This window comes from Arachis ipaensis, chromosome B6, assembly GCF_059453495.1.
Source record: "Arachis ipaensis isolate K30076 ecotype BB chromosome B6, ASM5945349v1, whole genome shotgun sequence".
NCBI classification, from domain to species: domain Eukaryota; kingdom Viridiplantae; phylum Streptophyta; class Magnoliopsida; order Fabales; family Fabaceae; genus Arachis; species Arachis ipaensis.
In genome coordinates this window covers 9,782,091-9,797,978 of record NC_142441.1, presented here as the reverse complement: position 1 = coordinate 9,797,978, position 15,888 = coordinate 9,782,091, and the positions used below count along the sequence as shown (strand labels likewise).

Below are 15,888 nucleotides of genomic sequence, written 5' to 3'. Positions count from 1 at the left end.
GATTTTGTTTATAAAATCATGTTTACAAGAAGCAATAATTTTTAATTTCTCCGTTGCACTTTTAATCACTACCTTCAACATCTTTTTTTTTACCAACTTTATTCTTTATACATGTTATTGCATTATTTATAAAATTCTTATTATTTCTCTCTATATGAACTCTTTTTTTATTATTTATTATTTATATTTTTATTAATTTTTTACTTGACATTATATATTTTTATAGTTATAATTTTTGTATATTATATTTATTATTATCTTTTTATAATAAAATTTATTGATCTCATTAGGTAAAATAAATTAAACAAAAAAGTTAACCATAAATAATAATAATAATAGTTAAAAATTATAACGTACTAAAAAAGAGTACTAAGAATATTAAAAATTTACTATATAAAAAATATATAAGAAAAAAGTATAAAAAAAATTAAACATGTATAAAAAAATAATATTATAATTTAATATCATATTCTTTTAAGTAATTATCTATCTAAAAGTTATTTTACTAATATTATCCAAACAATATTTATTTTATCAAAATCAATTTTGATAAAGAGTTGCCTAACATAAATCATGTTGACACAAACTTAATTCTACCCAAAATCAATTCTATAAAATCACTTTTATTCAAACTCCAGTTAAACCACAATCTAAACACACACTTAATATCTACGTATACAAAAATTAACAAAAAAAAATTGGTCTAATCAATTCAAATTAGTACTAACCGGACAGGGCATCCACACAAACAATAGTTTGGTTCTATTAAAGTATCAACTTTAGACAAATTGATCAACAAAGAACAAATATGTCTCATGATATCGATAGAATGATATCATCAGAACAGGTATTTATTATTATTATTATTGTTATTATTATTATTATTATTACATGTCTATAAATTTTACTAAATTTATAATTAGATTTTTATATTTTTTTAATAAAATTTTTATACTGTTTATAATTTTATAATTAAGTCATTTTTAGTGTAAAAAAATATTAAAATTAATTGAATATTTTTTTAAAAGTTAAAGGTATTCATAATCTAATTAAATTTTTTATCACATATATTTTGAGAGAAATATTTTAAATACTTAATTACAAAATTAAAAACAAGGTAAGAATCTAATAAAAAATTTATAAAGATCTAATTAAAAATTTAATAAAATTATAAAAACAACCAAATAATTAAACATACTCGTTATTATTATGAGTTAACAAAGTCAAGTTAATAGGTTGGAGTAGTATTTTGTTGGGTTGTAAAATAGAAAAATAGATTCTTTCAAAATTTTAACTGATATTGTTAAAGTTAGTTTTATAATTTCTATTATATAATATTTTTCCATATATTTTTATTACAGAAAAAAATATAATGAAATATCACATTGGCTATATTAATAGAAAGATAAGTGGAGAAAATTCACTTGGGTAAAATATTCGTACATGGATGGGCCACAATTCATGGATGTCATATGAAAAAGGTATGTGGCCCATAGATCTTGTACCAGCAAGCCCACCATGTGCTTCGCGCTGATACGGATGCCTTCTTTTTCTGATAAATAAAAAAAAATTAAAACACGGATGTCTTCTTTTCTGTTAGTCTACTAATATGTATTACAATGGAATTAACTCAATTAAGTATCATTAAATTAATTAACTCAATGTTTTTTTAGAATTTATAATTATGTCAATAGTTTTTTGCCTACCCAAAAAAATATCTCCTGAAAGAAAAATAATTGGATATTTTAATTCATCCTCTTAATTTCTAAATAATTAGGGTTTTAGATTTATATATTTTGTTATTCTTTACAAATATTATTTATTTAAATATCTATTTATTTAACTATTAAAATAATAAATTAAAAATTTTAATCATTACTCTTAAAAAGACCCTGCTTTAGAATTTCAGTTAGGTCAGATAGACTTAATTGGAAAACAGTTCATTAAATTACGATTTAATAAATCTGTAATTCTGTTTCCATATAATTAAAGAATAAAAGGGAAAAAAAAGGACCATAATTTTAATCTCATGACTCATCAGTATCTGTAGGTGTACTTATATATATGCAGCTTTTTCTTTTCCTCATTTGGACCCCCCTCCCCATTCTTTTTTTTTTTCTTGGCATTATTTGTATGGAACGTGTAGTTTTTATTTTTTTACATTTCAACGCAAGTAGATAGCACGCTCGGTTGCTCACAAGGTCGGTCAATTCTTATGGGATAAAGTACTTATCCATTTTTTTTAGAATAATAATCTGATTTCTAAAGATAAAAATGAGAGTAAATAGTTAAATTAGTCTTTAAAATAGTGTTTGATAGAGAGATAGAGACGGAAAGATTGAGACTGAGTGACAGAGACTAAGAGATAGAGATTAAAATAAATCTCAATATTCTGTTAGATAAAGTATATTTTTTGTCCCTGAAGTTTGACAAAAATTTCAAAAATACCTTTAAGTTTTATTTTGTTTTAATTTTGTCCTAAAAATTTTCGATTTGCATCAAATATACCCCTGACGGCTAATTTTTAAAAAATTTAAGACTAATTCAACAACAATTTTATAAGAACAACCTTCAATATAAACAAATCAAGCATAATTTTCATGAATTGTTGTTAGATTGGTCTTAAATTTTTTGAAAATTTAGCCGTCTATGGTATGTATGATGCAAATCAAAAACTTCTGGGACAAAATTGAAACAAAATAAAATTTAGGGGTATTTTTGAAACTTTTGCCAAACTTCAAGGACAAAAAGTATACTTTACCCTATTCTGTTTGGCGTAAAATGGGAGATAGAAATTAAAACAAGAATGAAACTCTAATTTAATTTGCATAAAGGGTAAAATTGGAATTAATTAATTAAAATGAGGGTATTTTAGGTATAAAATGTTATTAAAGTTTCAGTTTCAATCTTTAAAAATTTTAGTCTCCTGTGTCTCTACTTTTTGGAAGTACTGAAATTTTGGAGACAGAGATAGAAATTTTAGTACCAGTCTCTGAACCAACAAACATGATACTGAATCTCAGTCTTTCAATCTCTATCTCGGTACTTTAAAACAAACACTACCTAAAAGTTTACCCATTTTTTAAATTAGTCTCTGAAAGATTTTTTTTAATCAAATTCGTCCTTTAAAGATTTTAAATTAGTCATGTTAGTCTTTCCGTCACTTCCATTGCTAACGGCGTCAAATTTTGTTGATGTTGTACATTAAGTAACATAAAAATACACACCTAGTAGTCCTAATTGACTATTAATATAATTAGTTTACGAAATTAAATTAAATCAACCTCAAATTGAGGGATTCCAATGACTCAAGTTTTTACTTCAATTAGGTTTTAATACGATCTAATTTCATAAACTTATTATGTTAATAGTCAATTAAGATTCATAGGGTGTGTTGGGGTGTCATTTAACGTGCCATATTAACAAATTTTGACACCATCAATAAAAATATTAATGAAAGGATTAACATGACTAATTAAAAATTTTAAAGGACGAATTTGATTAAAAAAAATCTTTTGAGAACTAATTTAAAAAAAGGGTAAAGTACTAAATTAATCCCTTATGTTTGGGCGTAATTCTGTTTTAGTCCTTAAGGTTTAAAGTGTCCTATTTGAATCCCGAAAAGTTTCATTTAGCATCAATTTAGTCCCACAGCGAGGTCAAAGTTAAATAATTAACAGAATATCCTACATAACAACAGTACAAGAATAAAATCGATAATCTGGAGAACAAGTACAAGTTCTAGAGGCATAAAATCAACCGTTGATGCATTAATACGTTTATTTATTATTTTTCTTACAATATAAATAAAATATTTTCTAGAACTAAAGAAAATGATAAATAAATGTATTGATGCATCAACGGTTAATTTTGTGCCTTTGGAGCTGGTACTTGTTCTCCAGATTATCGATTTTGTCTTCTACGGTTGTTATGTAAGACATTCCATTAATTATTTAACTTTAACCCCACTATAGGACTAAATTGATGCTAAATGAAACTTTTTTGGATTCAAATAGGACATTTTAAACCTTAAGGACCAAAACAGAATTACGTCTAAACATAGGGGACCAATTTAGTACTTTACCCTTTAAAAAACGAGTAATCTTTAGGGACTAATTTGACCTTTTACTCAAAAAAAATCTACTTCGATTTCTGCTCTACTTTCGTCACACAATACAATTTTTTTTGGATATTTTTCTGTTAATTTTGAACGAAAAACGTTAACATATTAAGTTAAAAAATGAACATGATCTAATTATTTTTAAATTCAAATTAGTTAAAGATTTATTTATTCTTATTTTCAAACATACAATATCTTTTTTAAAATTTTTTTATTTATTATATTAATATTTTTTTAATAAATTATTGTATATATGGTATAATAAATACAAATTAATTAATAAATTATTTAAATTTAAAATATCATTTATTATGAAACTAAATAAATAATTATCAAATATAATTTTTAGATATATAAATAATAAACGTTAAAATATGATTAATACATTAATAATAACTCTATTATAATATATATACTATTAGTTTTATAATCTAGATAATTTTTACAATAAAGTAAAAACTAATAATGAACACATTATTTGATATATAGTAAAATTTTTTTAAGTAATAACAAAATTAATTTTTTATCTCTTTAAACTAAATTAATAACTCTATTTGATATCTTTGCATTCAAATATACTATGAGTAGACTACTAATACTAAATGAAATAAAACATAACATATATACCCAATTTGAATAAGGATAAATAAACCCTTAACCAATTTAAATTTAGAGACAATTAGCCTCTTATTCATTTCTAAACCTGATATGTCAGCATTTTTCATTTAAAGTTGACAGAAAAACACCCATAAAAACCACATTGTATCACGAAAATAGAAGATAAAGATCCAAATAGCTCTTTTTTATTTTAAAAGATCGTATTGTCATTCTAAAAAATGAATAAGGACTAAATTAATACTTCAGTCTAATTCTATCATCAATAAATTTTTTTGCGACGATAATAAAAAAGAGTGCATAAATTTATTTTACAAATTAATAAAAATAAAATGATATATTATTGTTTTAGATAAATATTTAACCATTTACTAAGTAAAATGTTTTTTTTAATTATTTTTTTTCCACTGTAGTATGCATCATGCCATCATTGTTTTTTTTATTATACATGAACAAACTTTCATTCATAGAAATAATAACAAAAACAACATTAGTTTTATCATTTAAAAAAAAAAATACTCTACTCTATACTAAACTATAAACTGAAAAAAGGTAAAGTATTCTATTACAAAAAATTTTAAAAGATAAAAGTAAAGACAAATTTAAATTTCTATAATTTTTAAATTTATATAAATGTGCTACAACACAGTGAAATATTTTATCTTTTTTCACAATAAATCTAAACATCTTCCTAATCAGTAGATATTTTAATGGACAATTTTTTTTTTAATTTTCTTTTTCTAGATCTACTTTTTTTTTTTTTTTTCTTTCTCCAGATCTACCAAAAGTCCAAAACCAAAACACTCATAAAAGAAAACACCACAAAAAAAATATTAACCACTAAAAAATATTGAAAATTAAATCTCTAACAAAGAAACTGAAAATAAAACATAAATCAAAGATAATATTAATCACTATAGTATGTATCATTGTTATATACCTGATTTATAATTTTATAAAAAAATTAATTTATTATTTAATAATATAAAATATTTTACAAATTAATTTTTTATAAAAATTAATCTTTAAATTAAATTGGGTCCATGAATCTAAAAAATAGCGAGAATTCTTGATCTCTCTCAATATTTCTCTCAATTCGAAAATTCAGGATTTGAATTGATGTCCTTTTATCAAATCCTCCTAAATTACATTAATTTATCTGAAAGATTTCACTTCAATTGGAATTTGGTTATTCACCATGTACGAAGATCCCCACTAAGCATCCATGGCTGAATGGTTAAAGCACCTAACTCATAATTGGCGAATTCGTAGGTTCAATTCCTATTAGATGTACGCCAATGAGATCCTCCCTCAAATAAGTCAAAAATAAAATCTTATGTATTAGTCAGAAATCAATAATTAACTCCTACATACACGTTATCGTCGTTGCTGAAGATCGAGCTGAAAATATAAAGTTAAAACCCTCAAGAACTACTAATTATAAACATATCAGCTAAATAATTAAAAAAAAAATGGTTCTACATTAATACAACACACTTTCTTTTCTCTGGTGTGACGGGAAGTTTTACGTCTTGGGTTTAGACGACAAAACACGTAGCGACGAAATATTTATGCCTCTTGGTACATTCTCCACCTATAATTTATTCCCTTTTTTTTTTCTTTAAACAAATTTAGATAGATGCGAGTAAAATTAATTTAATTAAGTACTATACGATTGCATTGAGTTTGTTAAGTCCTAATCTAACAATTAACTAAACAAGCATGCTGGGAACATATTTCCTACACATTTATTTCTTGCGGCTATTATCCTCTGTCACTTGCTATGAGAGCCTAGAATTCTTTGGCAAAGATCAATGTCTTTAATTGGAGAGTCGTAGGTCTCAGAATTCTCTTCTAATTTTAGGTTCTCTCTTCTCTACAGTGATTGTGATTTAATAGTAGTTGAAAAAAAAGTCCTTTAACACATTTCAATGGTTGTGAAATAAATTACGGCCTCAGGAAGGATTATTCAGTTAGGGTCAATCTATCTACCTCATGTAGATGCGTACAACATATACATCCGACAATTAGATTCTTTTCATTATTATTACGACATGGTCGCTGTATTTTCGTCGGTTCCACCCGTAAATTCCTTATTTTCTTGTTTTCTGGTTGATAGCTATACTCAGATGAAATATTTTTATATAATAATAATAATAATGACATATATTATATTAAGTAATTTAGTCTTTCATATTAAATTATTTACAAAAGGTATTTTGACGTTGAAATAAGTATTTGATGTAATTTCATATTAAATTAAGATTAGATTCAAAGTCATAAAGGATTAATTAATTATAATAGTTTATTTTTGAAAATTAATAGCCAAGTTATACGTCGATTACAATTAAATTATAATGTACAGAACATCTTATAAGAGTAAATAAATTAGAATTTAAGTTAGCTTAAGTGAGTTCCATGGATAACAGAATGAGTTATTCTTTTCTGTTTTCTATTATTAGCCAAAGTGTTTTGCCACATGAATTTGGATTATAAATTGATAAAATAATAAAATAAAAAATTAATTATTATTAATTTTATAATTTTTATAAAATATATGTTTATTATCTTAATTTAAGAGTAATTTTATTCAAAAAAAACTATTCGCACATTAAAATTAATCACTATAATTAATTATTAATATATAAATACATGTATAATTTAATTTATTTTTAATATATATTTTAATTTATACTGATAATTAATTTTAATAATGAATTTTAGTGTCCATATAACTGACTAAAATTTTATTTAGAGCAGGCGAGTAGCTATCCAGTAGTTATTGAGCATTAAATTTTGAAATGAAATAAAAAGAAATGAAGAGAGATGCTGGGCGTGAGGAATACAACGTGGAAACCGGAAAGCCCCGTCACGAGGATCGACGGTGGAAGAGCCACGACTCTACACCCTCCATAGGGAATCGACGTGTCACTCTCTCACCCATATCCAACTCACGCACACTCTATACCGCAAATTATTCCTCCTTTGTCTTCAATACGCATACCCCACCATTCCCACACATATAACTCATTTTATTTTTTTTATATAAGCTATCACACTTGAAAGTCGTAACCTTTACCTTTCTAAGTTAGCTACCTGACAAACCCAACATTTTCACATTTTTCACGCTCTTAACCTTAGCCACCACACTATTTGTTGTTACTTGTTTCCCACTTAGCCATCCTTCCTGTCCTCAATTGGTATAATTCCAATTTCATTATATTATTATTGTAGTTGCAGGAGGCATAGAAAGATGGGAAGAGCTCCCTGTTGTGACAAGGTGGGACTCAAGAAAGGCCGCTGGACAAAAGAGGAGGATCAAATCTTGACCAACTACATTCAAGCCAACGGAGAAGGTTCTTGGAGGGCTTTGCCTAAGAATGCTGGTATGCATGCTTTCATCTCTATTATTCTTTTCATTTGTTTCTTCATCACCCTCTTATTCTTCTTCTTCTTCATGAAGGGTTACTAAGATGTGGCAAGAGTTGCAGATTGAGATGGATCAACTATTTGAGAGCTGATCTCAAAAGAGGAAACATCTCTGTTGAAGAGGAAACCATCATCACTAAGTTGCATGCTTCTTTTGGCAACAGGTTAGTACTATTTACTACTACTCTATATGTGTCTCAACTCTCAATGTCATAATGTATGTCCATTAGAAGAAAGAACAAAACTTGAAGCTATACACATGGACGAACACACTGCAATTTGGTTCTTGTAATCTCAGGCCTCCATCTCCTCTTCAGCATCCATTTCTGATTTTTCAACCATTTATTTACTTATAATAATTTCAAAAGAAGAAAGAAATAATTAAAGAAAAAAAAAGAAACTCAGTAGATAGATATTCATCTGCGGAAAAGCACCGAGAATGGACACATCATTGTTCTCTTGTCAAATAACAACTTTATAATTTTTTTTTTAATTAAACTATTCAGACAGAGATCGAGAGGACTGCGTGCACCTCGTGTTGGGACATAATATCTCAAGTGCTAGTACGGCTTTTATGTGTGCAATAATAATGATTACTATAAATATGTGTAGTAAAATGGTAAATATTTTATTTTTTGTTTTATTAAAAAATTCTAATTTAAATTTTAATAATCACATTTTATTTTTTTATGAATATATTAGGAGGACATTTTGAGTATTAAAAATTTGTGCAGTAAATTTTTTTCTAGTCTCATTTATTATATATATAGCAGGTTCATCTTATAAATTTTTTCAAGTGTAATAAAAGGTGCTTACTTTTATTTTTATATTTCATGAAGAAAAATATTTATGAAATAATGAAAATATGATATACAGTATTTTTAGTAGAAAGAAAATGAAGATTTGACTAAGAAAAAAATATTAGTCACTTATTATTTTTCAAATATATATACGCATTTGTGCTATTTATTTTTTGTATACCAGAGAAATTATGTTTGTATAATTTTTTACTATATTATTAAATGTATGTTTTATTTTATAATGCAAAAGAATCTTTTTATCTTTTACCTTTTGTTAATTACTTTAATACTAAAAATGATGTACATAAACGTTCTCAATCAAATATCTAATGTAAACAAAATTGATTGAAAAGTTAAAAAATTTAAAGTTTTTAATAGATGTAATAAGCTGAGAATGTAGTTGAGCAAAAGAGATTTATCATTCTTTAAATAAATGCTGAATTTTGATCTTTGTGTTAGACAAAAGAAAAAATTAAAATTCAGGATCAACAATTGTATTATTGTACCCATCAAGATGGTTATAAGTCAGTAAACAAAATCATATTCAATATAGTTTTTCACACTTGTGTCCACTTGGCACTGTTTGCATCTGCCAAGCATTAGATTTATTTATTTACAATATACCGAAATATTCCGAGAATGTTATTTTGAATTTTTGATTAATACTTTTCTTTTTTGTTGAGTGATTACTAGTTTTTTTTGTTATTTATGGTATTTTTTAATTCAACAAGTTAAGAATTAATTTATAATAAATTTGAATTTTATTTAAAATTTATTATTGATTAATTAATTATTACATATATAAGATAAAATTTAAACTTTTGATATTTTTATTTTTGACGAGTGAGTTTACCACTCCACTTACTTTCTTTTTTTTTTTTTTTTTTTTTTTTTTTTTATTTCTCACGGAACGAAAGAAATTAACGAATATTTGAAGGACCGGGGCCCAGATAAAGTATTCATTTATTTATCTATAGTGATAGAAAAGTCTACCATGGATATTTAAGTATATTCCTTTTCCTCGTTATGGTGTTTTCACCCATGGCCACGTAAAGTTCAAATCATTTTTTCCTGTCCTAACTAGTAATGGGCTTTTTTTCACATGCGGGTGTAAAGTGTGAAGCTTTCACCTTTTATTTTTCATTTATGTTAATCTTAATGTAAAGTAAAAGATAAAGAAAGAGAGAAAAGTAGAGAAGATCGAAAATGACGACGAAGATGTTGTTGTTGGAAAAGCAGGTGGTCACTGATAGCAAGTCACTTGCCAGGCAGAACAGACAACGAGATCAAGAACTACTGGAACTCTCACTTGAGCAGGAAAGTTTACAGCTTGCCAGCCCCAAACGACAAAGACACCACCACTTGCGCCACCGCCACTGCCATTCCCAAGATCTTGGATACACCTCCGAAGCGTAAAGGTAGCGGCAAGACCAGCAGGTGGGCCATGAAGAAGAACAAAAGCACCTATTCGCCCCCAATCCAAACCCAGAAGCCTTCATCAGAGGAGGAGGGAAGAGGAGAAGTAAGTGAAAAAATGATGGAGTGTGAGGAGGGGAGCATTGATGATGGTGGGGTGTTGAGTTTTAATGACATAATGGAGTCAAGTTGCATGCAGCAGCTGGATGATGATCATCAACCATGTGGCCTTTCCACCGTTACTACTGCTGGGGTCCCAAATGATGACACGTGTCCCAACAAATCGGTCAACGCTGAGACCACTACTACTACTACTACAACAACAGGGGAGGCATCGCATTCTAACTGCTCTTCCAATAATTCCATGGCTTCTGGGTTAGAGTTAGATGATAGCTATTGGGAGAGCGTGTTGGAGTTGAATAATAATAGCACCGATGAGTCCTCCTGGGAGCACAGTACTGAAGCCTTGTTCAATTGGCTGTGGGAAGATCATCACTTGGACAAGCTTGGAGGACAACATGATGATGATGATGATCACAACAAACAAAATAATGCCATGATGGTTGATTGGTTTCTCTCCTGATTATATATTATCTTCTTCTCTGTTTTTTATGTGAATTATTATATGCTAAGTTCTCGTCATGTTGGATTTGGGAAACCAAAAACTATAAGCTACCCATGGTACCATTTTCTGTTTAGGGTAGAATCTAATTACTAATTAGACACAGCTTTCTTTATCATCTCACGTACTCTTCTCTTGTGCTTTCAGCATTTTTATTCATATTGATTAGCTGCTATACATTAGCTATATGAAAAAAAAAAAGAAAGACAAGTATACGGATTTTTTTAAATAAATAAAATAAATATTTTAATTACCTAAATATATCATTTGGAGCATTTTTACTGACATGTATCGCATCTCTTAGTTCGTTTACACTTGTAACAAGTGTAAACGAAATAAGATAACACGTATATATCTCACAAGAAATAAAGCGTATATATCATTTATAATATAAACGAGATACGTGTTATTTTATATTGTTTACACTGTAAACAAGATAAGAGAGTAATTATAATGTTTACACTGTAAATGAGATACGTTAAAACAAATTTCTTGCAGCTATAAAAGGATGTACAACTCTTTGTATTCTTCACAAACATTTTACTACTTCTTTTCTACTTATTCCTTCCGAAAATAAGCTAAAATATCTAGTAGTAGTGGATACTTGGTTATAAGTGTGTATCCGAATTGCGGTATGAGAAATAGTGATAATGGGGTGACATTTGAGTGTGAGAATTCCATTCTGTTGCATACCCGGCCAGTAAATGGGGAGGACTCCGACGAGGAGTATGTTGCAGATAGCAACGAGAGTAGTTCCTCCAAGGATGATGATGAGGAAGAGTTTGTACCAGAGACTTTGGTTGAGGCATCACGTAGGTATCTTCTGTCTCTCCCGCACCCAATTCCGACTTTGTCATCTGTACTCAGTCACTACGGTATGTTGGATCTGGACGTGATGCAAGAAAAGAACCCATTTTCCAACACGGGTGAGGAGGATTACAACTTGGACGGTAGTGTGGAGTTTAGGGTTTGCCACAGATTCAAAAGCAGAGATGCAGAAATGCAGGGTGTGAAGAATTACAGCATTAATAGAAATGCTGAATACCGAGTGGTGGAGTCGAATTGATTAAAGTACCATGTGCGTTGCCGACAACATGCAATAGGCTGCCCTTGGAGTCTCTGTGTTGCTCTCCGACAGAATCTCGGATACTGGTAAGTTAATGATTCATTGTGTTCTATATTCTCAGTTGTCATTGTTATGCTTGTTGAACCTATTTACCACTATTGTTCTATTTCACTAGGGAGGTGCGTAGGATGGGAGGAGCGCACATGTGTTTGGCACCCACAATGTCGCAGGACCACCGACAGTTAGACAATAGCCTGATGAATGGATTTTTTATGGTAAAGAATTCCACAAATGAAATCTCGTTGCTGGTATAGTTTCCAAACCAACAAAGAATCCTCTCATACAAAAATTTGGTTGTCACAAGTAACAAACCTCTAAAAATAATAACCGAAGTATTCAAACCTCGGGTCGTCTCTCAAAGGAATTGCAGGGAAGTGTTCTTGCTATTGGTTATGAGTTGTATATCTTTGGGGTTTTGATAAGAGACATGAAAGATAAATGGCAAGAAAGTAAAAGAAACTCAAATGGTAAAAACTCTTGGTAAGGTATGAGAATTAGAAGTCCAATTCTCATTATCTTACTCAATTGTGACATCAATTGTCCATTGCTCCCACTTAGTCAACCTCTAACTATGAAGGTAAGTCAAGTGGATAAATCAATATGAATCCTCAAGTCTTAGTCAACTCCTAAGGAAAGACTAGAGTTAGTGTAATTCAAATCAACTTGCAACTTTCAATTATCAATCAATAAGAGAGTTTGATAACTCAAGAGTCTCCAATTACTCAACCAAAGTTAAGAATAGAAAAATCTACTCTATAATCCTTCCAAGCATTTTATCAAACACTTGGAAGGTATAAAAGGGAAGCAAGATAAAATTGCAAGAATTATAAATCTACAACTACTAATTGCAAGGAATTAAACATCAACAATTCAAATCAACAATAAAAGGAATCTAGAACATGAATTGCATTAAAGAGAAATAGAAGAAACAAAAGTACATCAATATAAAAGTAGAGAATTACAAGAATGAAATACAAAACTAGAGAGAGGAAAGGTAGAGGAACAAGAATTGATAAAGAAAAAGTAAATCAAAGCATGAAATTAACCTAGATCTAAGAAATCCTAATCTAACCTAATCCTAATTCTAGAGACAAGAGAGAGCTTCTCTCTCTAGAAACTACCTCTAACTATCACTAGAAACTCAAAGTGTGTGAAAGATGTCAAAAGATGAGTTTTTCTTCAATCCTTGGTTCTTTTAAACTTTTTCCGCCAAAATTTCACTCAGAATTGGGCCTGAAAACCCTCCAAAATCGCTGGGCATGTTTTCACTTAAAAAGGTCACGTGCGATCGTCGACGCGTACGCGTGACAGTGAATTTCTCCCAATCATTGATTTTTCATGATTTCTCCACTTTGCATGCTTTTCTCTCCATTCCTTTGATCCATTCCCAGCCTTTTCAACATGAAATCACTAACACACACATCAAGGCATCTAGTGGAATCAAAGGTGAATTAAAATTAACCAATTAAGGACCTAAAAAGCATGTTTTCACTCTTAAGCGCAAATTAGTGAGAATATATAAAACCATGCTATTCTAGTGGATAAATGTGGGAAAAAGGGTGATAAAATCCCCTAAATTCAGCATAGGATGCACCACCAAATAGCGGTGCATCAAATCTCCCCACACTTAAACCAAGCATGTCCTCATGCTTAACCCAAGAGATAGACAAAGGATATCATCATTTATTAAAATGTAAACTAACTAAATGCAATCTATCTATATGCAATTATCTAAATGAATGCAATTGCTTGGTCAAAATAAATCAATTCTCAGGAAAGCATATATAAGCACAAGGGCTAATGGTATTAACAACCAAGCCAAATCACAATTGAATTGAGTCATTAAAGATTTTACAAACTTGCTAGAGAAGTGATGATCATGGTGGAAACATGTAATTGAGCAATCGAACCCTCACCGGATGTGTATACGCTCTGTTCGCTCAGGTGTATATGGTCGATCCACTCAATTCTCCCCTAATCATGCTTTCCAAGATTTGTTTTTCATCTAACAATCAACAATTATTTCATGCATGCATACATCTATCATGTGGTCTTTTTCATGGTTGTAATGGGGCTAGGGTCAAGGTAGGATGCATATGGTCTAGTGGACTTGAGATTTGAATCTTTGATAAGCTTAAACTTCCCACCTAACCTATATAGCAACCTATACAAATTCAAAGCTAACCTAACTACCCATTCTTCATTTTTTCACATACTCATGCATTCTTCTTTTTTATCACAACTCATATGCAGTGACTTTATTGAGCTTCACTTTGGGGCATTTTGTCCCCTTTTTATTTCTTTCTTTTTCTTTTTCTTTCCTTTTCTATTTATTTTTTTTCATATATATATATATATATATATATATATATATTTTATTTTCTCATTTATTTTCTTTTTCTTTTTGCAATAACATAGGTACAAAAGCATCAATGCATATAGTTTTACATTTAATTAACACATGAGCATGTTCCCAATTCCCAATGTTTACAATAGAAATACAACACACACCTTTTACTCAACCAATGTCCCAAGTTTCCCCACACTTGAATGATATACGCTCACTAGCCTAAGCCAATCAAAGATCCAAATAAAGGACATTTATTATTTTTAGGGTAAAGGCTTGTAATGTGCTAATATTAAGAACAAGTGGATTAATTGTAGGCTCAAAGTTGGCTAACAATGGAAGATAAAAGGTAGGCTATTTGGGTAAGTGAGCTAAATGAAACGATGACCTCAATCATATAAATGCATGTCTACACAAAATAATGGACATAAAGAATTAAACAAATTAAAGATTACAATCATAGAAAGAGAATAATGCACACAAGAAGGAAAATAAGTGGTTATAAGATGTAACCACACCATTAGGCTCAAAATTCACAAGCTTGTATTCTTAATTCAAAGACATGATCCACAAGATATATATCAAGCAAGTTCAATGAAAGATTTTTACTCAAATCAATTGGGTTGCCCTATAGATAAAATTTTTGAAAAATTTCATTATTTTTACTAAGCTTATATATATAGATATATGCAAAAATAAGAAAATAAAACTAAAAAAAAAAACCTAAAAGACCTAAAAATGAAAAGCAAAAGTGTTGGGATTAGAAATTTATCACCCAAAATCGCCGATTGGTCAGACGACCTCCCCACACTTAAAAGTTTGCACCATCCTCGGTGCATTCAAAGATGAGAAAGGGGGTACGACGACTCTCCGGAATGCCACCTTCAACTGGCGGATCAACCAGTTGCTGCGTGTTCTTTGTCTCGCTTCCGTTTTAGCTTATAATGAGTCATCTTGAAAATAGAAGATAGGATAGTAAGAAAAGTAAATGTAAAAGTAAGGAAGCATACATTGTTGGAATGAGGTACTAATCACTAGAATAGAGTGAGTGACCTAATGTGTGACATGGGTAAAAGTAAGTGTGCATTCTAAATTGTGCGCGGTTTAGAACACACACACTATCATAAAGATCTATGTCACAATTACACAAAAAGGAATATGCACTTCACTCATTCTAATGTGCTTGATATGCTCTTAACTTGTGGGGCATGACAACCAAACAAGCAATAAAGAAGCATGAAAGTATTCAAGCCAAAAACATATGGATGCATATGATCAAGAAGCACAGTGCATTAAGATAAATGCACATCATCCATCAAGAAATTGCCTATTCAAAGAAAAGAATTCAAATCACATGGTGGCCAAGTCATGCAATTCAAAAAGATTTAAAAGCTTGAAGGCAAAGTCATATAC

The 15,888-nt window shown here is 29.2% G+C and overlaps 1 protein-coding gene across 1 annotated transcript; it reads left to right on the top strand.

Annotated features, from left to right (window-relative positions):
* The first annotated feature begins 7,764 nt into the window (after positions 1-7,764).
* Positions 7,765-11,124, top strand: LOC107646088 (transcription factor MYB12). Its single transcript, XM_016350278.3, has 3 exons — positions 7,765-8,121; positions 8,199-8,328; positions 10,204-11,124. The coding sequence occupies exons 1-3, from the start codon at positions 7,989-7,991 to the stop codon at positions 10,961-10,963; spliced, it is 1,023 nt and encodes a 340-aa protein (XP_016205764.1). The 5' UTR covers positions 7,765-7,988; the 3' UTR covers positions 10,964-11,124.
* The last annotated feature ends 4,764 nt before the right edge of the window (positions 11,125-15,888 follow it).

Excerpts from the sequence above, each read along its gene's own strand:
- LOC107646088 (XM_016350278.3), top strand. The coding sequence starts at position 7,989 with ATGGGAAGAGCTCCCTGTTGTGACAAGGTGGGACTCAAGAAAGGCCGC. Across the intron at positions 8,122-8,198 it reads GGCTTTGCCTAAGAATGCTG|GGTTACTAAGATGTGGCAAG; the intron begins GTATGCATGCTT and ends TTCTTCATGAAG. Across the intron at positions 8,329-10,203 it reads CATGCTTCTTTTGGCAACAG|GTGGTCACTGATAGCAAGTC; the intron begins GTTAGTACTATT and ends TTGGAAAAGCAG.